We start from the raw sequence: 27,497 nt of genomic DNA, 5'->3' as shown, positions 1-27,497 counted from the left end.
AACCCCTGAAACAATCTCCTACCACATGAGATGCGATGAGAAACCATAATTATTTTTTTTTTATCTATTTAAAATTTTAGCATTAAAAGATTATTTTTGAAACATACTATTTTGAGTTTATGGTGAGAAAAATCATTAATATTTATTATTTAGTTATTAATATTTAGACAAATTAGTTAAAGTTAAAAATAATATCCCAACGATTAATAGATCAAACGATTGCAGACTGACATAAAGAAGATAAAGATGTTTGTCATTGCCATTGGAAGCAAAAGATCTCAAAAATCTTCAAAAAGTTTTCGGTTTCGAAAGCTCCGTCTAAAGAACAGAAAAGAAAAATAATAAACGAGAATGACTCTGGAGAATTACAAACTCAGCGAAACTTGAAGGTGCGATTGGTCTTTCGAGTGGCTTATTGGCATGCTAAATATATAAGGAAACATGATACCTTTGAAGGTTCGTCTACTGTCCGACCTTCTCTCCCACCTGCACAAAAACAAGAAAAGAAACATGTTATTTCGGTGTGAGATCGATTTGTTGTAAGCTTTACATCGTTGTGAAACTCGGTGGATCGAGAGTTATAGCGAGTTAAATGTACCACACTTGATGGAAACACTCCATAGGGAGGAGGCCAAAACTGCAGAGACCGGCAAGCTGCAGGGTCTAAGCGGGAGGAAATCAAGGGCAGTAAGGAATTCTATGGACATAAGCAGCAGATGGTCGATAGAGGTGGAAGATACCGGTGATGATAATAGATGTGGCGCTTATATTATTTTGCAAGGAACAGTTGGATGATTATCTGAAAGTGACAGAAGATGATGGATCGATAATCAGTATAATTTGGTCCTAACATTCCTACTGCTTCCTCTTGTGATCAAGTAACCGATCTTATGACTTAACTTTCCTCCCTCCTCTCCTCTCCTCTCCTCTCATCTGAAATACTAGTCTTAATCCTTACAGTTCCACATAACCGTGATCATACGAATGGCATCTTCTTAAAGAAAATAACTGAATAAACGTTTGAAATCGAAGAACTTTTGATTTCTGTGGTAATTAGGCATAAGAAGACTGATATGCGAAACTTATGTCAATACCTCTTGCTTGCTTTCCTTCTTTCCGCTAAAAGCCTTGTATCCACTATAGATGAGCAAACCCCAACCGGATAGACAGATAATTACCATCTGCAATAAGATAAATTATGATGTTACTTGCATAGCTCGTATCAGGGCAAACTAAAGTAAAATGCTTGGCCTACTTGAATTTGACGTTTAAAAACAAATGGCACAAGCAAATAAAAGACTAGACGAAGTTCTATAAATGTCTCAATGCTAGCATCTGAAAAACTAGGTGTACTAGGGAAACAAACTTAAATATTTTATTTCCAAAGACCAATCCATGTGTTTGAAGTACGTCCATATTCCATATAAGACAACAAAATGTTACGATTGAGGGATAATGCCAAATGAAGATAATCAAAAGAACAACTCAAACTCTAGCAAGATAGCTCCTGAATTGATATTACTGACTATTACTAGATACGATACTGAGAAGATTGAAGCATAAAACAAAATTTGAGATAGGGATATGAAGTCAAAAACCCCAAGAATTTTCATTAAGGTAATCGCTTTTTAAATCCACTTAAAATAGGTGAACATAAAAACTTGATCACTATGATAATCGAACTTATATAATTATTATGACAAAGCATTTTGTTTTCAAGCACAAATCATAGTCTAAGATTATTATAAACACACATATATTCTGTTATCAAGCAAATTCAAGTGTGAAAACTGGTAAGTCATAAAACAGAGCATCTAAACTCAATTTCACATGATTCCAAGATTCTTTTCTTATCTAAAAAGTTGTCATAACCTAGAAAATGAATGATTTAAGCTAAAAAAAGAAGTTGAACTCGTGGAAAAGAACAAATTTTTATTAAATTTTATGTTCCAGATTCATCAGATCCGGATTTTCAAGTCACAATAAATAAATAACCAGTTTTATTAATTTGATAACCAGTTTCAAGTCTTTAAAATTTCTCTTTTCTTAAGATAAATAGATATAAATATTAGGTTTGATTTGGGTTTTGAATAGCAGTAAAAGTATTTGAAACTTACATGTTCTTCCTTCCACTTAGCAGGGCTGAGTGGATCTTCCCAAAAGTTAACCTTCGGAGGTCCATGATGATCTACAGAGATTGAGGTCGAATATTAAACTAAGAAGTCTATACAGCTATATCATAGAATGACTGTAGTGAAAGTATGAAATAAAAATAATCACCTTCAAAACAAACTCAGAAAACAAAATTAAGAATAAAGTCAAAATCAGGACTCAGCATTAATTAAGAAGACAGCAGGTTTGAATGCAAGTCTAGCTGGAAACATTGCACATTACAAGTTGATGTATTAGTATTTATAAAAGAGTTAAGCCTTGTTTTTTTTTGTTTGTCGTTTCGAGAAGAACAAAAGGAACTTTAATACTCAAGGCAATAGGCAAATCAAGAATACTGGATACAGATTCCTGTAGCTGAGATCTTAAAAAAAATATCTATCATAAAATTGAATTCACTAGATAATCTAATGATCTGTGGGCCTATTTTGAATCAGAAATTAGACTTAATTACCATCAACTCTATTGATCATCATCGCAATGCATTATCTTTTGGACTGCCTTATATTAAAATTTCATTTTGCAGTTATCCAACGGTCTTCGAGTCATGATATCATCGTGTTCTTACTTCCATTCTTCCTTCATGTTCCTTACTTCCATCAAAATCGAACTTTATTAACTAAGATAAAAAAGCAAACAGCCAAATCAAACTCCAACTTGGAGGCCAAACCCTAACCTTGGTCACAGACAACCATCGGCGCTTGGTAATCATGCCAACAAGAGATAGTCAAAAGGTATTTTCGAGAAACAACTTTATAAAACAAAACTATTGCTGCAAAATCACGATATTCTGATCAGATCCTTTGAGTCACAGCCCAAGAGCAAATCACACATTCAGGATGTGAATTTAGTGCCTAAAGAATCCCATAAAACCACAAATTGTCAAACAAGATAAAACTTTGTCGAAGAAATCGAGATGAAGAGGCGCAACAGGTAGTCGGACAAGTGACGAATCTAAAATGTCGATGTACTAAAGAGGAACGAAAGGTACAGTAGACCAACCTCCGCCTCCGGCTAAGCCCCTGCGCGGGACGAGCCTCGCCGACTGCGTGGCCGCCGACGAACGGGAGATGGAGAAAGCCGCTGCCTTGAGCGCCGCCCGTGCCGCCATCAGTGTCGATCGGTGTCCCTTTCGCTCCCAGAGAGTTACCAAACAAAATCTAGGGTTACTTGGATTTCCAACTGGAGCAAATTGTTATTACTACTAAAAGATTTTAATTTAATACAAAGTCATAATTAAAATGTCTAAATTAATTTTTGTGAATCAAACCAAACCCGGTTCGGGTTGATTTTTTTCGACATTGTACTAAGCCGCATATGTAATTTTCAAAATTTCTCATTGGCGTATCTAACTTTTGTAATACCAAAATCATCCCGCACATTTCTATTATACTCCTCCTCTCACCTCTCTCTAAAGATTTTTTTTTTAAATTAATTTCTTTTTTTTACTTTACCTATTAAAAATTGACTCAATTTACATTGTGGAATACAGATGTAAAGAGCATGAATATATTTTTAAAAAAATATCCCAAAATATATATATATATTGACTCTAACTTCCTTCATCAATCAATTTCGGACAAATTGTCTCGTTGAAAAATTTTAAATCGTCTCAAATTAAAATTAATATATTTTTTTAAAATCTCATTTAGGACGATAAATAAATCAAGTCGAATTGAACAGGATGGATTCAGGATTTTAGATCTAAGAAGGTCGTATATTAAATGACGAGGATGAATATTAAATAATAAAAATAATTATTAAACATATTCTATTATAATGATCTTTTCAAATTTCCATGAATATTATATATTTAGTTAAATATATTATATTATAATGATCTTTCCAAACTTACTATATATTTAGTTAGAATGTGAAATATAAAGGAAAAAAATATGTTTAGTTAGAATGTGGAATATAAAGGAGAAAAAAATTAAAATTCAATCCAACAAGAATTCGAACTTGAGAAGCGTGTTTGAAAAAAATATAATCTTACCATTAGACCAACCATACACAACTAAATCTAATGGGTCAAATAATATATATATAAATATAAAATAATATTATTTAAAAAGGGGGGGGGGGGGGGTCGTGGCCCCCTTGGGCCTTAACGTAAATCCGCCCCTGGAACAGAACTTTGGGATATTTAAACTTATTTAATAAAGTAATTAAGCTGAATCGAACCAAGCTGAATTTAAAATGAACTAAGCTTTTAAAATGATTGTTCAAGCTTGACTTAATTTATTTTGTATGAGCTTGAGATTATTTGAATTTGGCTTAAACTTGGTTCGTTTAAATATTATCGAGCTCTTAATTCAAGTTTGGCTTGCGCTTTGTTCGAGATCGAGCTCTTAATTTAAGCTTGGCCTGAACTTGATTCGAGCTTGGTTTGAGCTTGGTTCGTTTAGATGTTATCGAGTTCTCAATTCAAATTTGTTTGATTGTTTGAAACTTTTAGTTGTTTGATTGGTTATTGAGCTTGATAATTTAATTATTTTATTTTATTTTCTTGTGTATTTAGCCTATTGCAAATAGTTTTATTAATAAATATGGTTCGTGAACATTATTGATGAACGTTGTTTGTGAATACTATTCATGAACGTTGTTCGCGAATACTATTCACGAATGTTGTTCACGAATGTTAACGAGCTGAACACATATATGTTCAAGCTTATTTGTTTAGCTTAACGAGTTGTTCAAGCTTGTTTGTTTAATTAATCTTGTATATATTGACGAATATAAATGAGCTCTTATCAAGCCGAACACCAAACTTGTTTAAGAACGTTTGGTTCATTTATAACCTTAACCTCGTTAATATATCATGCCTTTAGATTTGAATTTCATAATAAATTGAGAATAGTGAATGCTTAAACTTGTAAAGACCTAATAAAATTTATCACAAGTTAATTACAAAATATAGGACAATAACACTCACTAATTAACAATATCAAGAATTTCCTAGTATTCCTCTTATTTGAAAATTATCAAACTTTTAAATTTTTAAAATTGTATAGACAGTTTAACCTAGAGAATTCTTAATCAATTCAAATCAAAATTAATATAGTTCTAAAGCCTCTTTAAGATATCTATGCCCAACGTAAATTTAGAACATTAAATTTTTAAATAGATTGAATACAATTTTAAAGAAGAAAGATAAATTTTTGAGAGTAAGGGGTATAGAAATTCACTATAAGATTTTGATATCATGAAAGTCAGATACATGAAGAAATCTCATGGGGGTTAGCGAATATTATTTTGACAAATTATTCAATGGCGTAGTTAAAGTTGTCGAATACTTAAATTCCATAGCTAACTTTCAAAATTATCAAATGGCCTACTCCATTTCTATTTTTCCTTTCGTATTCCCTTATGCGTACCCGAATTGATTGCTATAGTGTGAAAATCAATTAAAAACTTGATTCGTAATAAAAAAAAATATTACTTTTATGAAATATCTGTTGGATCGAGACGCACATGCATAAGAGGGGGTGAATCAAATGATTTTTAAAAGTTTATCTTTTTATTTTTTTTAAAATAAGAGTACGCGGTGGGAAAAAAAAGGTAGAAACGAAAAAAACACGAACACAAGAATTTTACTTGGTTCGGAGTTTTCGGCTACTCCTATTCCAAGACTTATGTCCCGTAAACTTATTGATAGATAATTCACTAAAAGTATCTTCCGGAACCATTGGAAGAGGGGATTGAGTACAAAAGAATCGGAGAAGTTTAACAGACTACACCTTTCGTTTATAGAAATTATGTTATGTTATCAAACACTATCGTAAATGGTCTGCTTGAGTTCGGTGTTTGGACGGCTTCTCGGCGGCAGTCAGACATGTAATAGAGTAGCAATAAGGCGACAATCAGGCGTAGTAGAGTAGTAGCAGGAAGCCGAAATAGTTGGAAAGCCAAACCGAACACGTAGGAGCTCGGATTGAAGTTGATACTTGAAACTTGGTCGAGATACCCTTATAAAGGATGTGGAAGGCGCCTTCCATTGCCTTAAAGGCGCCTCTAACATGTGGAGTTTGATCCTAAAGTTCTTGCTCCTTATCTGTGACGAAATCTGAAGTTTATCCTGCGTAAGGCACCTTCCACAGTACTGAAGGCGCCTTCCATGAACAGTACGAAGACGTCTTCTAATGCTTGAAGGCACCTCGGGTATTATTCACCCGAGGCCTTTTTGCTCCTTTTACTCTGCAAAAAGTGTTAGTCTAATAACCTGCAAGACAAATGTTAGCACAATAATAATGAGTAGTAATTAGACATTGTCTCCTCGAGACCAGGATCTAGTTAGGGTCTCAATTTATATTTTCGAAATGAACCTAAATTAGACCAACGCCTACTATCTCTTCGAACGGGGACGCGTCCTCACTTAGTCATACTCCTCAGTGACTTACCTCTACCTACCATGTGTAGAGTTACCTTCGGAATTACGCATATGAAGTTCGGGAATCAAACATTCCTGCCTACCATTATCGCACATCCGATATTTTTCAATCGGGAATCGCACATCCTGAATTATCATAATCGAACATTTGGTCTTCTTCAATCAAGAATCACACATCTCGACACTTGTCAAAACCCTATATCTGGAATTCAACCTGTCTGGAATCGAACATCTTAACTTGTCGGAATCACACATCCTAATCTTTAACCAATCAAGAATTGAATATCTTGACTGAGGTTAGTCAACTTTGCACACTCGGTAATAAGATTAGATTGTAACACATCTAACTTTAACTTATTTGTCATTCATCAAAATTTTGATTTAATCATTGTTGTCGATTGCACCAAGAATATCGAAATAATATTTGAGAGTGTTATGCAAATAGGACTAACATGAAAGAATAGTATGAAAGAAAGAAATTGTGGGAAGTAACTAGATAAAGACACGCAAGAATAAGCAAACGCAAGGGGAAAAAAAACAAAAAGAGAGGAGAAAAATTATCATGATTGAATGGTGAACCTATTCAACAAAATAAAATGATCAAAAGTTTTATTAGAAAAAATCATAATAAAATTCAGTTAAGAATAAAAAATCATAAACTTCTTTCATGCACAATACTGTCTCGTTAGGTAGGCGTGAAGGGAGAAAATGTGTAATAGTCATTTTGACTAGCTCACGAAGGAAATCACCTGCTGCAAGCAAAGTCCCAAGTACCGAAGTGGTATTACCCATTTTACGCGTCTCGCTCCTCGCGTCGCCGACGATCGGGCAAGAAGCGCCGCCGTCCTGCCTACCGAGTCCCTGAAACCAGCTTGCCCCTGTTCTGAGCACAAGAGACGCTGGGAGAAGGTACTCTTGTAAACATCGAGGTGTTTTTTTTTTACCCCCTTTTGCTGACTGCAAAGTTGATTTACGGAGGAAAGTTAAATTTTTGACATAAAATTCACCGTGAATTCATTTCATCGGTTCCGATCGTGAATCGGCAATCGGACTGAGCGAATTATCAGCTCGAGGTTGACCTGAGCCAATTAGTGCACTCTCGGTTTGATGCCTAAAAGGGTCGTCTTCGCCTTCGAGTTGCTCGAATCATGGGGAAAGTGCGCTTGTTCTGGTTTGCGAATGTTTGATGAGCGAAGAACAGGAAATATGCGTTCTTATTTTCACTTAGGTGATGAAATTAAATAAAATCTTCTGAATAAATGTTTGACGATCAGGGTTATCAAATTTAGCAATGCTTCTTGTAGTTTGAAACTTGGAATATCACTATGACTTCACTTTGCTGTTGCTGATGTCAACTACATTTTTTTTTTCTTTCATCCTGGATCAGCGTTTTTTTTTTCTCTGTAATACAAGACGCGCAGAAAACAGAGAGGAATCCTACTTGGCAATAGAAATATAAACATAGATGCTGAACATATTATTGCAAGTTTTTTCCATTGTTTTGAGAGTGCAACTTGTTTCTCATTTGACATTTATGTTCATGTATTAAAGAAAATTGTTAACTAATATATACGTTTCTTCTTTCACTTTTTGCTTAGATTTGACAATTCAAGGGAAGTGAAGGAGGATAAAATGGGTGGTAATAATAATGAAGTGGCTAAGGAAGCAGCTCGCGACATGAAAAAGTTGGACATCACTGATTATGAAGCCTCACAAGTTAGCTCTTCTTCAATTATATAACAAAGTGATCTTATGAAACACAACTTCGATGTTCTTTAAATGTTAGTTTGTGTGATTATTTTCAACTCTTCTCTTATGCATGATTTATCGAACTTGGAACTGTGGAACTATTGTTTCTGAAAAGGCTATTGGACAATTTCTTTGAATATGTTGGATACTGGAAATCTTAACTATGGTTGTTGACAATATGAGGTTTTGGTCTGATGAGAAGGTGAAAAACATAAGCTGTAAAGCTTCTTGTTGCTCATCTACTTATCTTTTCCCCTCATTTATTTGGTAAATTTTGCTCACCTAGCTACTTGAGGGTATTCGAGAGTTTTCCTATTAGTAAAGGCCACCTGATCACCCATTGTTGGGAGAGGATGATTGTGCTAAATTAAGCGCTGCTGATATAATCTCTTCTTTTACATGGATATTGAGAAGGAAAGTTGCATAACACAACTTTACTATTTGAATGGGACAATTAGAAAAATCTGGATACTAATGGGGTCTAATAAGACTGCTTTGACTTTATGGTCTATTCCTCACAATGGATTATATCTTTTAAAATGATATGTCTTTAAATTTCTTTGCTATGTGATTTTGATCAGAACTGTTGTGCAACATTGAATTACCAAAGTTTTCTTTGTTTTAGTTACTTTTGTTGTTTGTCTTTCTGCCATTCTCTTACTTTGTAATTTGTATACATGGAAGAGATGTTAAAATCTGAAAGTTTTAATTACAGGTATATGCAACTACAGGAAAAAAAGATGCCAAGTTATTCGACAGCAACAATAAAGTGATCCTGTCTCAGACTACAGAAAATAATGACGAAGAGGTTCAGGCAGATGATCCTCCTTTAAATGGATCTGCAGGTATCATGCAATATTCTTGGATTTGATCATGGTAGATGTTGACTATTGAGATGCTTGCTGTTGCTTTTAATGGATTCGTGTGGCACCTTGTACTCTGTCTAGCATGAATTGTAATGCTATTACCTGATGGTATTGGAAGAAATAATGCCGGAGATTTATAGGGTATTAGCTGAATTTAAATTACATTCAACTTACAGTTGAGATAACCTGAGCGGATAATCTCAGGCTATCAGCAGGGGTTGGTTTCTGCTAATTGCTGAGTGCAAACCGAGCTTCGAGTCCGAGTTGCAAAGTCCGAGCGGACTTAATGGCCGGGTGGGCAAGCAGTAGATTGGCCGATCGGGCAGTAAGACCGAGCAAGTTCGGCCAGACAGAGAGTAGACTGGGTGAGAGGCCGGTCAGGCAAGAAGACAGGTTGAGTGAGAGGTCGGTCGAGCGAGCGAATAGACAGGCCGGTCGGGCAAGCTTATGCCGGTCAGGCGAAACAGAAATGCAAGGACCGAGGCCTGCAAGAGTCGTAGCTTCCTTCCTTGAAACAGATTCGCTCACCGGTTGTGCTTCGAGGCTCACTAGGGTCGCCTTTTCCCAGAATACAATGATTGGTCGTGATTCCCACCAAGCACTGGTGGTCACAACAAATTAAGTGACACCCAATTGCTATCATTGGCACTCTGCGTGAGTCTCTCCCCATACATTTGTTCTCATCCTCAATGCATGTGAATCAATATAAACCAACCAACATGCCATGAAATTCCCAATGTGGGACTAAAGTCTAATTCACAATGGAGATTCTATCCTCTTCCACATCTTTTCCATTCACACATATTCAACCGATGACATATATTTCCTTGAAACATTACTCACTCAGGATTAGTTATCTTCTGTAGACTGTACTAGTGTTCTCTTGGTAGGATTTATATGCCAAATTGAATAAGAGTGTACTAGATAAATTTAACTTCAAGTTCTGCTACTAGCAGCCATACACAGCATGAGACTGACTGTCTTGCTACTATCTTAACATTATATTAGAGTCTCCAGTTAATTCTGATGGTACCTATGAGGATTGAGTATACAGAAATATTTGCATCTTTTTTTTAATAACAGTGTTGTTTCTGAATTTATAATCAAATATGAACTACTTGTGTACAAATATTTGGCTGTGGATTTCCTTAGTCTTTCTGTTACGTTTGTTGCTGGTTAATCTTTATTGCTAAGCTGCTTTGACTTGATTCTTGGACATAGTTTCTAAATACGCATGACAAGCTTTGCATTGTTTGAATATTTTCCTTTGTTTTAAATCCTCTCTGGTGTTTCTTGGAATCAGAATCTGCAAAAAAAAAAAAAGAAGAAAAGCAAAGCAAAGTGAGTGCTGTCTAGCCACTGAAGTTTGCAAGTATTTGTTTCATTGTGATTTTCTGTAATTGTTTTGTTCTTGTCAGGAAAAAGAAGGAACCACTTCAACAAACTAATCCACCTTCAATTCCTGTTGACGAACTTTTCCCTTCAGGGGAATTCCCTGAGGGTGAAATCCAGCAATACAAGGACGAGTAAGTTTACTTTTACAGACTAGTTGCACATGGAGCAAAAGTGAATTTCATGAGCAAGCAAAATCTTCACATAGTTAGATATCCTCTTACATTAAATTTGTGATCAATGGCGATTTCTTTGGTTAGATATTCAAAATTAAGGTTATCTTTTTTTTTTCTTATTAAGAAAAGATTTTAGCAAGTATCTGCATGAACTATAGCTTTCACTATACAAAATGAGAGGGACGAGCATTTAATCTCCTGATCATGATGCCTAAATCACGAGAGTTTGGATCAAGCAATGGGTTATTGTGAGCTGTTTCTGTAACCAAATTATCTTGAGTTGGTCTTGTTTCAGAACCATGGTTCCGTTGCTGGATATTGTTTGATACATCTCTCCATATTTGATTTTAGTTTCTGTGGATTTAATTTGAAGTTACACATAAATTATGTTTCTTTTTTTATCTGATCATAACTCAGAAGTATTTCTCTCTTTAGTTTTCAAAATTTTATTTAGTTGTCAGTTTACCGTGTATCAGTTGGAATACAATTTAAATCAAGATTATGTATTTCTTCTCCAAAAATAGAAAAAATCAACTTGTAGGAACCAAGTAGCTTGTTGGTAAGGTCCTTTCAATTTGTTATTAAGGTTTTACATTTGGACCCCACCTGCAGGGATTGACCTTCCCTTTTCCTTTTGCAAATTGTTTGTGCCAAGTGTCTATATATATATATGAATTTACAAGCACGAATAATTGAAAGAAGCATTAGAACATTGTCATGCAGAGTGGACAGATGATTATCCTTCCAATATGTATACTTCATTTATTCATATTATATCTCCTAAACTTTAATATTTTGTAACTGTAACCTGTAATTGATTAATAAGCTTCCACAATGCATAAGTAATCAAGAGAGTTGCTTTCTAGTAACCTCTGGAGGACAACATCTGAAGAGAAAAGAGAGCTCGAGCGCCTTGAGAAGCCAATGTATAATTCAGTCCGCCGAGCAGCAGAAGTTCACAGACAGGTAAGTTTCAAGCATGTTTCTGGCATTAAGAAGATGCCAAGTGTAAATTATAATGGATCTTCAAATTAGATTTTGGGATTTACCATATACATGATTTTGGTGTTCAGGTTCGGAAATACATGAGGAGTATTTTGAAGCCTGGCATGTTAATGACTGATCTATGTGAAACCTTAGAAAATATGGTTAGGAAATTAATCAAAGAAGATGGTCTCGAAGCAGGAATTGCCTTTCCAACAGGATGCTCCCTGAACTGGTAAGATTCTCATTCTTATATTTCTTTGTTTTGTTTTTTGATCATCTTGCATATTGTCTTTTCTTTTTCTAGGGTTGCAGCTCATTGGACCCCAAATTCTGGTGACAAAACTGTACTCCAGTACGATGATGTCATGAAATTAGATTTTGGAACACACATTGATGGTGATGCTAGTTGTTTTACTTTTTTTTTTTTTCTTTACCCTGTTTATCTACATCTTCACTACATATTCATTTCTGATATATAGATGCTCCCAAAGATTTTATCACTAACTACACACTGATTTGGTGATATCTCAGGGCGCATAGTTGATTGTGCTTTTACAGTAGCATTTAATCCCATGTTTAATCCACTACTTGAAGCGTCTAGAGAAGCTACAAATGCTGGAGTTAAGGTAACTCATAAAAGTTTCAGATGCCTGTTCCAATAAGATTTCAGTGTTCTAGTGCTCAGGCACTAGTGTTTTGGGTTGAATCTTTCACTAAAATTACTTTAAAATAATCGAGTAGACTATTTCATGATAATTTGTTGTTTCTTCTTTTTATTAGATGATGGCATGCTTATTCTCACATATGCAGGAAGCTGGAATAGATGTGCGATTATGTGATGTTGGTGCTGCAATCCAAGAGGTCATGGAATCATATGAGGTTGAAATCAATGGCAAAGTGTTTCAAGGTATTCGATAATACTTTGATATGGAAGCCCCAGCTCTCTCATGTTGAGTTCTGTTTTTTTAATTCAAACTATTTTTCTTATTTTTTTTGTTGTTGTTCTAGTAATGCATATGTGTATGCATTTAGTCTCATATTGCTAAGCTAAGAAGGTTGGAAGATCTTATATATGGAACTCTTCCATCCTTGCTAAGCAAAGTTAAGGAGACATACACGCATGCGCGGGCTGAGCCCAAATCAGGTGGTTTTGAGCCGGAAATCCATAAACCGGGCATAGGGGGGGTGTAAATCCCTAGCTTGTGGGCCTCACGCTTGCAAGCGGCTTGGTTTGTTTTTGTCATTCTTTGGTTTTGGTTTGGTTATGTCCCGGATGACGCGAGTGGTTGTCGGATCTTGGGAGAATTTTGCCGGAGAACCTCTGCACCGTGGGCGACAATATATTCTCTAAAGACAGTCGATTTCAGCCGGAAGATAACAATTTCTGGATCTTACTCTTTTATTTACCTGTTTATTGCATGTTTATTATTTTGGTGCAAATATATTACCGTGATGGTGCTCTCTTTCAACAACATCTCAATCTGTACTTATTTTCATTGTCTGTCCTGTAGTTAAAAGTGTTCGGAACTTGAACGGGCACAGCATCGGGCCGTACCAAATTCATGCTAGTAAGTCCATTCCAATCGTCAAGGGAGGAGAGCAAACAAAGATGGAGGAAGGTGAATTTTTTGCAATCGAAACTTTCGGTTCAACAGGTAAATCATCAAATCTGCAATCTTATGACATCAAGTATTCATAAATTGCTAACTAGTGTTCAGTATTTTTTATATCGTTTGACTTGTTAAAATATTATCTATCTGTTCATCAAATTACATTTCCTGCAAGTAATGAGAAACAATTTGTAATGCCTAAATTTCATTTTCTTCCATTTCTGTAGGAAAAGGCTATGTCAGAGAGGATTTGGAGTGCAGCATTTACATGAAAAACTTTGATGTGGGACACATTCCGCTGAGGTTGCCTCGAGCAAAGCAGCTTCTTTTTACAATCAACAAAAATTTCTCAACATTGGCCTTCTGCCGGCGCTACTTGGATCGTCTCGGAGAATCCAAGTATCTTATGGCACTGAAGAATTTGTGCGATACCGGCATTGTGCAGGTACATGTTCTATCCGAAGTCTTTGATTGATTTCATTTAGAGAAGCTTTTCAAGACCCTGATTCGGCAAGGTGTGGTTATACTGTCTTGTGTAAACTCTCTTGTGCCAGAATCTACTACTTTGGTTGATTCTATTTCGCCATTTTCTTGCATTACTGATTATGATCTGCCCTTCGCAACCTTCTTTCAATTTTATCGAGTTGCTAAATTCTTTCTGCTATTGATCAATTTCTTCCTCACCGAAAAATTTTCCGCAGCCATGCCCTCCGCTTTGCGACGTGAAAGGAAGCTATGTGTCACAGTTTGAGCACACAATCTTGCTCCGGCCGACATGTAAAGAAGTCATCTCACGGGGCGACGACTACTGAGCATACTATAAAAGCTTGCTATTGCCATCCTCTTCTAAAATTTCTCGTTCTAAGATATCGACTTTATATTCTATATCGTAACCAATCCTTGGAGTGCCAACTCATGTCATAGTAGTTGTTTGGTTGTAAGAAAATAAGGGGATTCAATCTTTTTATCCTAAATTATAGATTATAAAATATCTATGTAAAATTTTCTTACTGGGTTTGAGTCCGAACAGTCCTATCTTAGATCTGATTCTAATTTTACCCTAATCTAAAATCTCATATTAATGAGAGCACGGATCCTCTGGATCGTAAAATATAATTTAAAGGATGAATCATATCACTCATAGGTGAGGTTTCATAGATTCCACCTATTATATAGGTGGGATCCATAGAATCCTATAAAATGACTCCTGTCCAAGAGTAGATCAAGGGTTGTAGTTTAGAGAGGAGCCTAGGTGTGTTAATCAAACCTCCCTATATTCAAAGGGAGCAAGTCTTTTGGTCCCTTTTTTGTGGATCAGGGGATGAATCATTCATAATTATGGCCTGATTAAGACCGTGATCCTATCGTAATTGGTTGTGATCACTTCTTAGATTTATCGTTCTCTCCAGATTATAGTTTGGTTCGGAGAGGACGATCGGATGTTGTCCAGAGGCCACCGGTGGTGGACAAGTAGTCAGATTGTTGGACGTCGAGCGAGGGTGATCTACGAACGACTTCCGACCATCCTCTCTGAATGAAATTATAACCTGAAGGGGACGGTGAATCCAGGAATATGGTTAGATCATGATCTGATGACAATTATGAGGAGTCCATCTACTAATCTATATAAAAGGAGATCTGATGTTTCGAAATAAAGTTTGAGCTTAAATTTAATTCGGTTCAAATATTGATTTGTACATAATTAAATTATAATTCGACATAGTTAATTTGAATATATTTACATTAAATTTATGAAAAGGAATTCAACTTGAATTCTATAATTTCAGATGTAAATTATACTGATTGATTCATCCAAAAACACAAGCGACTTGTCAATCTTTCAGTTAAGATGAATATTAAAAAGTCTGCAAAATGCTTTTTCCTTGCTGCACTGCCCTCGGATAAATGATAATTACCATCAACTCTATTGATCATCATTTATTTAATACAAAATCATAATTAAAATGTCTAAATTAATTTATGTGAATCAATCTAAGCCCGTCTCAGGTTGTTTTTTTTTTTTGACATTTTACTTAACGGCACATGTAAAATTTGAAATTTCTACGTATCTAATTTTCATAATTTTAAAACTATACAACTCATTTTCATTATACCCCTCTTCTTTTCAACGCTCTTTAAAAAAATATAATTAAAATTTTACTAGACCATAAGTTTCGATGACTTACGTTGTCAAATTTAAATACGAGGCTATGAATATATTAGTACCAAGATAGTTTTAATATGAATCAAGTTTAATATGACTCAAGTGAGGTTAGATTATATTAGTATTTAATTTTTGTGTCTAAGTATATAAGAATTTAGGAGTATAGAATATCGAGTGAAAGACGTAACTAGTAAAAAAGATGGCACAGGAGAGAGTTGACGGGCTCGGTGCGTCCGAGGTACGAGGTACTGTGGAAGGATATGCGGACGGACGAGAAGGAGGTGCGCGGCGTTCTCCGAGGGACGAGAAGTTGGAGCGGAAGTTTGCTCAAGAAGGCTGGAAATTGGGTTCGGGTGAGCTCTATTCCGGATGACCAAAATCACCTAAGCGAGTGGAACCGAAGCGGAAGATGCGGACCAATGTGAGTCAAACCGGAGCGGAAGACCCGGACCAAAAAGTCAACCAAGGGTTGACTTTTGGTTCCGAGTGTCTGGACCAAGTCCAAGTGCCAGGAGCTAGTCCATGCGCTTGGATCAGCTGGGTGCCCCCTGGGCACCTCGCCCAGGTGCCCGGATATGGTTTGGGCGCTCGGATCAACTGGGCGCCCCTGGGTGCCTTGCCCAGGGGGAGCCTTATTTGCACGGTCTGGGTGCCCGGAACCTTTCTGGGCGCCCGGACCAAGAATTTCATTCAAACGCTAAGTGTCGCGAGCCGTTGCGATGGAGATAAAAGTTTATCCCCCTCCAAGAGTCTAAACCCCTTCTAGGCATATCGATCAGGACTATAAATACATCCCTGATCTCAGAAGATAGAACAACATTTATAATTTATTCCTTTTCAATCTTGTTCTATAATTGAGTGTTTCAATTGTTGTAAGAGGCTTCTCCGTCTGGAGGAGATCATTTAGTAAGTTTTTCATTTTCCTTTGATTAACAACCTCCCCGGTTGTAACCAAGTAAAATCTCTATGACTCTTATTTCTTTGATTAGTTTTTTTTACAAGTGTTTATATTAATATAGCTATAAAGTTGAGAATGGTTTTTTTTTTTTGTATAGACTATTCACCCCCTCTAGCCGATCGCCAAGAGTCCAATAGAATATATTAGAAAGACTTTCAAAAATACATTATATTAGTTTAAAGTAATTTAAATTCTCTAAGTTCGTTCATCAGCTAGTTTTGGAGAAATTGACTTGTTAACTTAGATAATTTTAAATCACTCTTAACTGTAGGACCGTGATCATTCGATAGAGGGGGGGTGAATATCGATTCGAAAACTCGAGTGTAAAAATATGCAGCGGAAAAGTAAATGAACACAATTGTTTTTACTTCGTTCGGAGCCTGTGACGACTCCTACTCGAAGGCCCGTGGTCCTTGACCACTTTCGTTGGGCAATCACTATCAATTCGAATATTACAGAGTTAAGTACAAGAATTGACAGATAAAGAAAATACCGACAATAGAATTAAAACAAAATCAGCACTGAGTCGGAGAGCTTTTCGTGGCGTCGCAAGAGCACAGAGCAGCAGATCTTGGATTCTAAGTTCTTATATTGATGATTCTGAAGCTCCTGCCTGGGGCTTCTTTTATATGTTGCTCCGGGCGCCTGGATTCCTTCCGGGCGCCTGGAATGTGACGTAGCTGCTCAAACCGAGATGCTCCATGTGGCGACGACTTGGCTGGATATAATTTGCCTTCCGGGCGCCCGGACCACCTTGTTCCAGAAAACTCCCTTTTCCTGCAAAACAAAGTTAGTCCGAGGCAATATATATCCTGCAACATAGATTGTTAGCACATTTTATAATAGTATGAATTAGCACAAATAGTATGACTTAGATTCCGTCTTTCCGAGACCGGAATCTAGTCACGATCTCGATTAGACATCCGAAATGGATCTAAGCCGGATCGACGCCTAATGTTCCCTTCCCGGGAACGCGTCCTCGTAGTCACTCCCCTCCAGTGACTTACCTCACTTACCTGCCAGACGTCCGGTCAGCCCTTCGACCCGTCTGGACTTCTTGCCAGCTATCCGGTCAGCCCGTCGACCTAGCTGGACTTCTTGCCAAGCGTCCGATTAGCCCGTCGACCCGCTTGGACTTCTCGCCAGCTATCCGGTCAGCCTGTCGACCTAGCTGGACTTCTCGCCAAGCGTCCGGTCAGCCCGTCGACCCGCTTGGACTTCTCGCCAGCTATCCGGTCAGCCCGTCGACCTAGCTGGGCTTCGTGCCAGACATCTGGTCAGCCCGTCGACCTGACTGGGCTTCTCCTGCACACTCGATCAGAGTGTTAGACAACAACAGACTAACTTAACCTGATTTGTCATTCATCAAAACCAGGTTAAATCATTAGTGCTAACCGCACCAACATTAACTCCTGAAACGCCCTTGATATGGGTTATGATCACCGAGCCCTAGTAGTAAGGTAGGAAGTCAAGGTAAGGGGATGAGAAGGTGAGCACAGTTAGTAAAATATGTCACCAGTATAACCGGGCGGATGAAGGTTGGACGAGCACAAAGGTGCTCGTATACGCTCGGACAGAAAAGGTTGACCGAGCGTGAAGGCATTTAGCCTTATAATGCTTTCAATATATGACCGGCCGAGCGAAGGCCGACCGAGCACAAAGGTGCTCGTATACGCTCGGGCGGCAAAGGCCGACCGAGAGTGAAGACACTTAACCTTATAACATCTTTTAGTATACGATTGGTCGATTCAAGGCCGAGCAGGCACCCGTGTACGTATATGCGCCCAACCGAGCAAAGTCTGACCGAACATATAGGCACTTAGCCTTATATATAGTTTTTAATATATTATCGGCCGATAAAGGCCGAGCGAGTACTATTGTACGTATATGAGCTCGGTCGGGCAAAACTCGATCGAGCGTAAAGGTACTTAACCTTATATATAACTTTTAGTATATTACCACCCAATTGGAGGTCGAGCGGATACCCGTATGCGTATATGCGCCCGGCCGGGCATAGCTCGACCGAGCGTAAAAACACTTAACCTTATATATAGTTTTTAGTATATTACTGGTCGAATAAGGGCCAAGTGAGCATCAGTGTATGTATAGGCGCTCGGCAGGTAAAACCTGACCGAGTATAAGGGCGCTCAGCATTATAAAGCTCATAGACATTCTCGACCGAAACATGCTCAACAGAAGATATTCTCAAAGTATTCTTAATATATATACGACTGACTTTGAATGATTGGGCGAGACATGCCTAACAAAAGTATATAAATATGACAACCTGGTAAATTTGGCAGGAAATATCTTCTAAAAACTTCTTTAGTTATAGTGACGTGTTCCTATGTATATCTCATCATAAATATAAGTCACAGACGATAAAAGAGGTAAATCTGGGGTATAAAAAAGATTCCTTAAATGATTATTGCACGAAACTTAGAAGGTGACTTCATCTCCTAACAAACTCTAATAAACTGAGAACTACTTCATGACTACGGAGGTCACATGAGGTAGTATAGAAATAGGGATATTCTCCGTTGACAAGGTAAGCAAGTTCTAACATTCAAACTTTGTTTAAAAGTACTTCAGTTACTGTACTTCTTCTTCTTCTTCCATCTTTCAGAGAGGAATTAACTTAAACGTCAGAGGACTTAACCAGAGATCCCTACCCCAATCTTAAATCACTAATACTTTATTAGCTTATCTCATTATGCATATGATCACTGAGGAGTTTTTCTGACTCCTCAATGTAAATTCATATGTCAGTTTCATTTGAAAACGTCTCGCCTAAAGAATTGTTAATTATTTTAAATTAAAATTAATATATTTCTAAAAGCTTTTAATGTAGGTATACCCAACAATGTAAATTGATAACATTGAAATTTTAAACGGGTAGAATAAAATTTTTCAAAAAGAAAGATAAATGTTTGAGAGGAAGGGGTATAATGGAGATGCACTATACCATTTTGATATCATGAAAGTTAGATATATGAAGAAATTTTATTTGGAGTTAGTAAATTTTTTTTTTGTTGACAAATTACTCAATTGTGGTAAAAAAAAAACAAATACATTTATCTCAATTTGATCAAGATTTGAACCCCAAACTTTATTATAACAACATCTCATATGCTAACCACTAGACCCATCTAAGAATACTAACAAATTACTCAATCATATATTTTATACTCATTTTACCCTTTCATATTTGCTCGCGTCTATCCAAATTAATTGTTTTAGTATAGTAATTGATTAAAAAATTCAATTCGTATTAAAAAATTATTACTCATAATATATTTATTGAAAAGATATTTAAGATCATGAGCACATAGACTTGATTATATATTATTTCGAGCTCTCTAAATTTATCATCTGATGCATCGTATAAGGATTTCTTAATAATAAATTTTTTAAATATGAATTAAAATTTTTAATAACCGAAATAATCAATTCAACAACGATAGATATGAGCGAATCTTGAGGGTAAAATGGACATACAATACATGATTTGGTGATTGAAAGTTAACTATATGATTTAAATATTTGATTGTAACTAAGGATAATTATGCTTATGTCCTTCACAGTCCTTTCATATAAAATGAAGGAAAATAAATTAGGGATTAATTTATAATCGATTGACAGTGACTAAAAGATGATTTTTTTTTCTTCTAAAGACATATGACTATTGGGAATTAACTTTTTATTTTTTTTTATAATAAAGCTTTCCTCCTTTAATTAACTGCGCAATGTATGTGGACTTATTTGAATATTCGATAACTTTAAATACGTGGTAGTTCAATAATTTTATTATTATTATTTTCAATCGCATCGGTTCGGTCCGACCTACATTTCGGTCGGAACCAACATCCGGTCCGATAAGAAGGGCACGGGTGTGGGTCCTCACCGTTTGATGCCTGATCTGCTTGTTCTCGATCCAACGGTGACGCTCCGTGCTTGAAATCCCTAAATCACATAGGAAAATCACCTGCAGCAAGCAAAGTCCGAAGTTCGGAAGCGGTCTTACACCACATCACGCGTCTCGCTCCTCGCGTCGCCGACGATCGGGAAAGAAGCGCCGCCGTCCTGCCGACTGAGTCCCTGAACCCAGCTTGCCCCTACTCTGACGGAGGTGCTCAAGGGACGCCGGGAGAAGGTACTCTTGTAAACATCGAGGTGTTTTTTTTTGTGTGTCCCGATCGTGAATCGCCTAAACTTCGCTGACTGCAAAGTTGATTTATGGTTGAAAGTTTAAATTTTTGACATAAAATTCACCGCGAATTCGTTTCATCGGTTCCGATCGTGAATCGCCTATCGGACTGAGCGAATTATGAACTCGTGGTTGACCAGAGCCAATAAGTGCACTCTCAGTTTGATGCCTAAAAGTGTCGTCTTCGCCTTCGAGTTGCTTGAATCATGGGGATAGTGCGCTTGTTCTGGGTTACGAATGTTTGATGAGCGAAGAGCAGGAAATATGCGTGCTTATTTCACTTTCGTGATGAAATTAAATAAAATCTTCTGAATAAATGTTTGACGATCATGGTTATCAAATTTAGCAATGCTTCTTGTAGTTTGAAACTTTGAATGTCACTATGACTTCACTTTGCTGTTGCTGATGTCAAGTACATTTTTTTTCTTTCATCCTGGATCTACATTTTTTTTCTCTGTAATACAAGACGCGCAGACTTCAGAGAGGAATCCTACTTGGCGATAGAAATATAAACATGGATGTTGACCATATTATTGCAAGTTTTTTCCTTTGTTTTGAGAGTGCAAATTGTTTCTCATTTGACATTTATGTTCATGTATTGAAGAAAATTGTCTACTAATATATACGTTTCTTCTTTCACTTTTTGCTCAGATTTGACAATTCAAGGGAAGTGAAGGAGGATAAAATGGGTGGTAATAATAATGAAGTAGCTAAGGAAGCAGCTGACGACATGAAAAAGTTGGACATCACTGATTATGAAGCGTCACAAGTTAGCTCTTCTGCAATTATATAACAAAGTGATCTTATGAAACACAACTTTGATGTTCTTTGATTGTTAATTTGTGTGACTATTTTTAACTATTCTCTTATGCATGAGTTATCAAACTTGGAACTGTGGAACTATTGTTTCTGAAAAGGCTATTGGACAATTTCTTTGAATATGTTGGATACTGGAAATCTTAACTATGGTTGTTGACAATATGGGGTTTTGGTCTGATGAGAAGGTGAAAAACATAAGCTGTAAAGCTTCTTGTTGCTCATCTACTTATCTTTTCCCCTCATTTATTTGGTAAATTTTGTTCACCTAGCTACTTGAGGGTCTTTGACAGTTTTCCTGTTGGTAAAAGCCACCTGATCGCCCATTGTTGGGAGAGGATGATTGTGCTAAGTTAAGCGCTGCCGATATACTCTCTTCTTTTACATGGATATTGAGAAGGAAAGGTGCATAGCACTAGCACAACTTTACTATTTGAATGGGACAATTAGAAAACCAACCACAGCCCAATCTGTATACTGATGGGGTCTGTCAAGACTGCTTTGACTTTGTGGTCTATCCTTACAATGGATTATATCTTTTAAAATGATATGTCTTTAAATTTCTTTGCTATGTGATTTTGATCAGAAATGTTGTGCAACATTGAAATACCAAAGCTTTCTTTGTTTTAGTTACCTTTGCTGTTTGTCTTTCTGCTATTCTCTTCTTTTGTAATGTGTATACATTGAAGAGATGTTAAAATCTGAAAGTTTTTATTACAGGTAAATGCAACTGCAGAAAAAAATGATGCCAAGTTATTGGACAGAAACAGTAAAGTGATCATGTCTCAGACTACAGAAAATGATGATGAAGAGGCTCAGGCTGATGGTCCTGCTTTAAATGGATCTGCAGGTATCATGCAATATTCTTGGATTTGATCATGATAGATGTTGACTGTTGAGATGTTTGCTGTTGCTTTTCTTGGATTCGTGTGGCACCCTGTTCTCTGTCTAGCATGAATTGTAATGCTATTGGCTATCAATCATCTCTGCTGTTTATAGATTTCCCAATCCATCGGACCTGATGACACATATTTCCTTGAAACATAACTCACTCAGGATTAGTTATCTTCTGCACTAGTGTTCTCTTGGTAGGATTTATATGCCAAATTGAATAAGAGTGGCATTAGATAAATTTAACTTCAAGTTCTGCTACTAGCAGCCATATGCAGCATGAGACTGGCTGTCTTGAAACTTGGTGCTATTATCTTAACATTATATTAGAGTCTCCAGTTAATATGATACCTATGAGGACTGAGTATACAGAAAATTTGCCTTTTGTATAATAACATCAAGTTCTGAATTTATTAATCAAATATGGACTACTTGTATACACATATTTGGGTGTGGATTTCCTTAGTCTTTATGTTACGTTTGCTGCTGGTTAATCTTTATAGCTAAGCTGCTTTGACTTGATTCTTGGACATAGTTTCTAAATACGTATGACAAGCTTTGCATTGTTTGAATATTTTCCTGTGTTTTAAATCCTCTCTGGTGTTTCTTGGTATCAGAATCTGCCAAAAAAAAGAAGAAGAAAAGCAAAGCAAAGTGAGTGCTGTCTAGCCACCGAAGTTTGCAAGTATTTGTTTCATTGTGATTTTTTGTAATTGTTTTGTTCTTGTCAGGAAAAAGAAGGAACCACTTCAACAAACTAATCCACCTTCAATTCCTGTTGATGAACTTTTCCCTTCAGGAGAATTCCCTGAGGGTGAAATCCAACAATACAAGGACGAGTAAGTTTACTTTTCCAGCCTAGTTGCACATGGAGCAAAAGTGAATTTCATGAGCTAGCAAAATCTACACATAGTTAGATATCCTCTTACATTAGATTTGTGATCAAGGACGATTTCTTTGGTTAAATGTATTTTCAAAATTAAGGATATCTTAAATTTTTTTTCTTACTAAGAAAAGATTTTAGCAAGTATCTGCATGAACTATGGCTTTCACCATACAAAATGAGAGGGATGAGCATTTAATCTCCAGATCATGATGCCTAAATCATGAGAGTTTGGATCAAGCAATGGGTTATTGTGAGCTGTTTCTGTAACAGAATTATCTTGAGTTGGTCTTGTTCCGGAACCATGGTTCTGTTGCTGGATTGCTGGATATTATTTGATACATCTCTCCATATTTGATTTTAGTTTCTGTGGATTTAATTTGAAGTTACACATGAAGTATGCTCTTTTTTTATCTGATCCTAACTCAGAAGTATTTTTCTCTTTACTCTTTTTTTTTTTACTTTTCAGATTTCAAAAGATTTCTTTAGTTCTCAGTTTACCTTTATCAGTTGGAATACAGTTTGAATCAAGATTATGTATTTCTTCTCCAAAAATGGATAAAGTAACTTGTAGGAACCAAGTAGCTTTGTTGTTAAGGTCCTTGCAAGTTGTTATTAAGGTTTTGCATTTGGATTTTGGACCGCACCTGCAGGGATTGACCATTATCTTTTCGTTAAAAGAAAAAGATTTTGCAAATTGTTTGCGCCAAGCGTAATTACATGTGTGTGAATTTACAAGTATGAATAATTGAAAAAAGCATTAGAACATTGTTATGCAGAGTGGACAGATGATTATCCTTCCAATATGTATACTTCGTTTATTCATTTTATATCTCCTAAACTTTAATATTATGTAATTGTAAGCTGTAATTGATTAATAAGCTTCCACAATGCATAAGTAATCGAGAGAGTTGTTTTCTAGTAACCTCTGGAGGACAACATCTGAAGAGAAAAGAGAACTCGAGCGCCTTGAGAAGCCAATGTATAATTCAGTCCGTCGAGCAGCAGAAGTTCATAGACAGGTAAAGTTTCAAGCATAATTCTGGCATTAAGAAGATGCCATGTGTAAATTATAATTGATCTTCTGAAATAGGGCCCCGAATTAGATTTTGGGATTTACTATATACATGATTTTGGTGTTCAGGTTCGGAAATACATGAGGAGTATTTTGAAGCCTGGCATGTTAATGACTGATCTATGTGAAACCTTAGAAAATATGGTTAGGAAATTAATCAAAGAAGATGGTCTCCAAGCTGGAATTGCCTTTCCTACAGGATGCTCCCTGAACTGGTAAGATTCTCTTTCTTATATTTCTTTGTTTTGTTTTTTGATCATCTTGCATATTGTCTTTTCTTTTTATAGGGTTGCAGCTCATTGGACCCCAAATTCTGGTGACAAAACTGTACTCCAGTACGATGATGTCATGAAATTAGATTTTGGAACACACATTGATGGTGATGCTAGTTGTTTTACTTTTTTTTTTTTTTTTTCTTTACCCTGTTTATCTACATCTTCACTACATATTCATTTCTGATATATAGATGTTCCCGAAGATGTTATCACTAACTTCATTGATTTGGTGATATCTCAGGGCGCATAGTTGATTGTGCTTTTACAGTAGCATTTAATCCCATGTTTAATCCACTACTTGAAGCGTCTAGAGAAGCTACAAACGCTGGAGTTAAGGTAACTCATAAAAGTTTCAGATGCCTGTTCCAATAAGATTTCAGTGTTCTAGTGCTCAGGCACTAGTGTTTTGGGTTGAATCTTTCACTAAAATTACTTAAACTATTTACTTGATTATTTTTCAATAATCAAGTAAACTATTTCATGATATTCAGAATTTCTTCTTTTTATTAGTTGATGGCATGCTTATTCTCACATGTGCAGGAAGCTGGAATAGATGTGCGATTATGTGATGTTGGTGCTGCAATCCAAGAGGTCATGGAATCATATGAGGTTGAAATCAATGGCAAAGTGTTTCAAGGTATTCAATAATACTCTGATATGGAAGCCTCAGCTCTCTCAATTGTACTTATTTTGATTTTCTTTCCTGCAGTTAAAAGTGTTCGGAACTTGAACGGGCACAGCATTGGGCCATACCAAATTCATGCTGGAAAGTCTGTTCCAATTGTCAAGGGAGGAGAGCAAACAAAGATGGAGGAAGGTGAATTCTTTGCAATCGAAACTTTCGCTTCAACAGGTAAATCATCAAATTTGCAATATTTTGACATTAAGAATTTAGAAATTGCTAACTAGTGTTCACTATTTTTTACGTCGTTTGACTTTGTAAAATATTATCTGTTCATCAAATAGAGTGAAAATAAATGAAATGACATATATTATTGTAGTTCCATTTTATTTCTTCTATACTACTCTTTTGTATTTTTTAGATGCTTAAACTTCATTTTCCTCTATTTCTGTAGGAAAAGGCTATGTCAGAGAGGATTTGGAGTGCAGCCATTACATGAAAAACTTTGATGTGGGACACATTCCGCTGAGGTTGCCTCGAGCAAAGCAGCTTCTTGTTACAATTAACAAAAACTTCTCAACGTTGGCATTCTGCCGACGCTACTTGGATCGTCTCGGAGAAACCAAGTATCTTATGGCACTGAAGAATTTGTGTGATACCGGTATCGTGCAGGTACAAGTTCTATCAGAAATTTTTGATTGATTTCATTTGGTTATACTGTTTTGTGTAAACTCTCTTGTGCCAGAATTTACTACTTTGGTTGATTCTATTTAGCTATTTTCTCGCATTACCGGTTATGATCTGCCCTTCGCAACCTTCTTCCGTGAACTGCATAATAACTTTTTTGCAATTTTATCGAGATGTTAAATCCTTTCTGCAGCCATACCCTCCTCTTTGCGACGTGAAGGGAAGCTATGTGTCCCAGTTTGAGCACACAATCTTGCTGCGGCCGACATGTAAAGAAGTCATCTCACGGGGCGACGACTACTGAGCATCCTAGAAGCTAAGCTATTGCCGTCCTCTTCTAAAATTTCTTGTTCTAAGATCTCGACTTTATAATCTATATCATAACCAATACTTTGTCGAGTGTCAACTCATCTCATAATAGTCGTTTAGCTTCGTACTGGAATTGAGAAGTGTTACTTGTCTATGTTTCATACATCGATTCATACCGACAGGTTTGTGCTTGAGATGCGTTCTTTCGAGATTTGTGATTCAATCTTTCTGTTTTTTTTTTGATTAAATATCAATGGAAATAATCTGCTCTCGTCTCATTGTAGATTTAAATTGAAATTTTTTAGATTTTGAGGGGTAATGCAAAAGAGAGAGAGGATCCTCCCCATTTTTTTTTTTTGACAAGGGATGATCTACAATATAATTGTGATAAGATTACAGTTGTAATTGGTTGTAATTTTTGTTTGGATTCACTTTTCTATTTAGGTTGTAGTTTGAGTTGGGATGGACGGTCGGAGGTGTCTGGAGGACGCTGGCGGTGGGCGGGTGGTTGGGCTGCTGGGCACTAAGTAGGGGTGGTTTTTGGTCGTCCATTTCGACCTAAATTATATCCTGTGTGGGATGATGAACCTTGAGAGAGATCATAATTAATTATGATTGAATCATAATCTAATTATAATTATATTATGGACCCTCCCTTGGTCTTTAAAAATGGACTAAGGATCCGGTCTGGTAAAGCATCTCTTTTTTAAAATTTAATTTAATATTTTATAGAATATGTATATAATTTTTTTTTATAAAGTACATGTTTTAAAAATAAAATATTATTAACAAATCTGAATTTATGAAAGGAGCATTTATGTCTTTTGTATTTATCAAATAGCATATTTACTTTTTAAAATACTATTTTTTTAAAAAATAAAATAATAACAAAAAAATTGTCTATCGACGTAGTGGATATATTGGATGGCAATAACGATCGTAAATTTGCTAGATTACAATTTGCTGAATTGTGATCTAGCAAATTGTGACTTCTAGTGGTGTTCTTGCTACCTACATGGTTTCGTGGAATCAAGTTTGTCTTTGTTAACGGGTGAGATAAAGGTTAATACGAGAGATATCATGGAAGAAAAATTTATTAAGATTTTTTATAACAAAATTTCGTTACGATTTTATGAAACAGAATTCTGTTATAATTTTTCATAATAGATTCTATTACGATTTTTCATAACAGAAATATGTTACGATTTTATCGGGTATGAGATTTAGACACTATTTATAGGGATTATTATAAACATATTAGATAATAAGAT

The 27,497-nt window shown here is 36.2% G+C and overlaps 3 protein-coding genes across 7 annotated transcripts; 2 read left to right on the top strand and 1 right to left on the bottom strand.

Annotated features, from left to right (window-relative positions):
- Positions 1 to 227: 227 nt before the first annotated feature.
- LOC122004811 lies at positions 228 to 3,382 on the bottom strand. Its single transcript, XM_042559638.1, has 4 exons — positions 3,172 to 3,382; positions 2,118 to 2,188; positions 1,095 to 1,181; positions 228 to 486 (listed from the first exon to the last, which is right to left on the bottom strand). Exons 1-4 carry the CDS (start codon positions 3,278 to 3,280, stop codon positions 463 to 465), a joined length of 291 nt encoding a protein of 96 aa, XP_042415572.1. The 5' UTR covers positions 3,281 to 3,382; the 3' UTR covers positions 228 to 462.
- Positions 3,383 to 7,241: 3,859 nt separating this feature from the next.
- On the top strand, positions 7,242 to 14,356 carry LOC122007280 (methionine aminopeptidase 2B). 4 transcript variants are annotated; one of them, XM_042563118.1, is made up of 13 exons: positions 7,242 to 7,468; positions 8,158 to 8,275; positions 9,024 to 9,149; positions 10,478 to 10,515; positions 10,593 to 10,700; positions 11,609 to 11,708; positions 11,816 to 11,961; positions 12,034 to 12,125; positions 12,261 to 12,355; positions 12,540 to 12,636; positions 13,241 to 13,384; positions 13,567 to 13,784; positions 14,041 to 14,356. In XM_042563118.1, exons 2-13 carry the CDS (start codon positions 8,192 to 8,194, stop codon positions 14,149 to 14,151), a joined length of 1,359 nt encoding a protein of 452 aa, XP_042419052.1. In that variant the 5' UTR covers positions 7,242 to 7,468; positions 8,158 to 8,191; the 3' UTR covers positions 14,152 to 14,356. The 4 variants fall into 4 exon arrangements, with proteins under 4 accessions (XP_042419052.1, XP_042419049.1, XP_042419051.1 ...); XM_042563115.1 differs by having other exon boundaries at positions 7,245 to 7,468; positions 9,024 to 9,153; XM_042563117.1 differs by having other exon boundaries at positions 7,245 to 7,468; positions 8,158 to 8,303; positions 9,024 to 9,153.
- A 6,068-nt stretch (positions 14,357 to 20,424) lies between these two features.
- On the top strand, positions 20,425 to 26,420 carry LOC122007279 (methionine aminopeptidase 2B-like). Of its 2 annotated transcripts, none has more exons than XM_042563113.1 (13): positions 20,425 to 20,614; positions 21,320 to 21,437; positions 22,205 to 22,334; positions 22,993 to 23,029; positions 23,107 to 23,214; positions 24,181 to 24,280; positions 24,403 to 24,548; positions 24,621 to 24,712; positions 24,850 to 24,944; positions 25,149 to 25,245; positions 25,318 to 25,461; positions 25,685 to 25,902; positions 26,111 to 26,420. In XM_042563113.1, the coding sequence occupies exons 2-13, from the start codon at positions 21,354 to 21,356 to the stop codon at positions 26,219 to 26,221; spliced, it is 1,362 nt and encodes a 453-aa protein (XP_042419047.1). In that variant the 5' UTR covers positions 20,425 to 20,614; positions 21,320 to 21,353; the 3' UTR covers positions 26,222 to 26,420. The 2 variants fall into 2 exon arrangements, with proteins under 2 accessions (XP_042419047.1, XP_042419048.1); XM_042563114.1 differs by having other exon boundaries at positions 21,320 to 21,465.
- The last annotated feature ends 1,077 nt before the right edge of the window (positions 26,421 to 27,497 follow it).

This window comes from Zingiber officinale, chromosome 7B (genome assembly GCF_018446385.1).
Source record: "Zingiber officinale cultivar Zhangliang chromosome 7B, Zo_v1.1, whole genome shotgun sequence".
NCBI lineage: Eukaryota > Viridiplantae > Streptophyta > Magnoliopsida > Zingiberales > Zingiberaceae > Zingiber > Zingiber officinale.
Note: the sequence above shows the minus strand (reverse complement) of the source record. Positions and strands in the feature narration are given on the sequence as shown.

Excerpts from the sequence above, each read along its gene's own strand:
- LOC122004811 (XM_042559638.1), bottom strand. The coding sequence starts at position 3,280 with ATGGCGGCACGGGCGGCGCTCAAGGCAGCGGCTTTCTCCATCTCCCGT. Across the intron at positions 1,182-2,117 it reads CTAAGTGGAAGGAAGAACAT|ATGGTAATTATCTGTCTATC; the intron begins GTAAGTTTCAAA and ends ATCTTATTGCAG. Across the intron at positions 487-1,094 it reads AGAAGGAAAGCAAGCAAGAG|GTGGGAGAGAAGGTCGGACA; the intron begins GTATTGACATAA and ends GTTTTTGTGCAG.
- LOC122007280 (XM_042563118.1), top strand. The coding sequence starts at position 8,192 with ATGGGTGGTAATAATAATGAAGTGGCTAAGGAAGCAGCTCGCGACATG. Across the intron at positions 12,637-13,240 it reads CAATGGCAAAGTGTTTCAAG|TTAAAAGTGTTCGGAACTTG; the intron begins GTATTCGATAAT and ends TCTGTCCTGTAG. Across the intron at positions 13,785-14,040 it reads GCGATACCGGCATTGTGCAG|CCATGCCCTCCGCTTTGCGA; the intron begins GTACATGTTCTA and ends AATTTTCCGCAG.
- LOC122007279 (XM_042563113.1), top strand. The coding sequence starts at position 21,354 with ATGGGTGGTAATAATAATGAAGTAGCTAAGGAAGCAGCTGACGACATG. Across the intron at positions 24,281-24,402 it reads CAGCAGAAGTTCATAGACAG|GTTCGGAAATACATGAGGAG; the intron begins GTAAAGTTTCAA and ends TTTGGTGTTCAG. Across the intron at positions 24,713-24,849 it reads TTTTGGAACACACATTGATG|GGCGCATAGTTGATTGTGCT; the intron begins GTGATGCTAGTT and ends GTGATATCTCAG.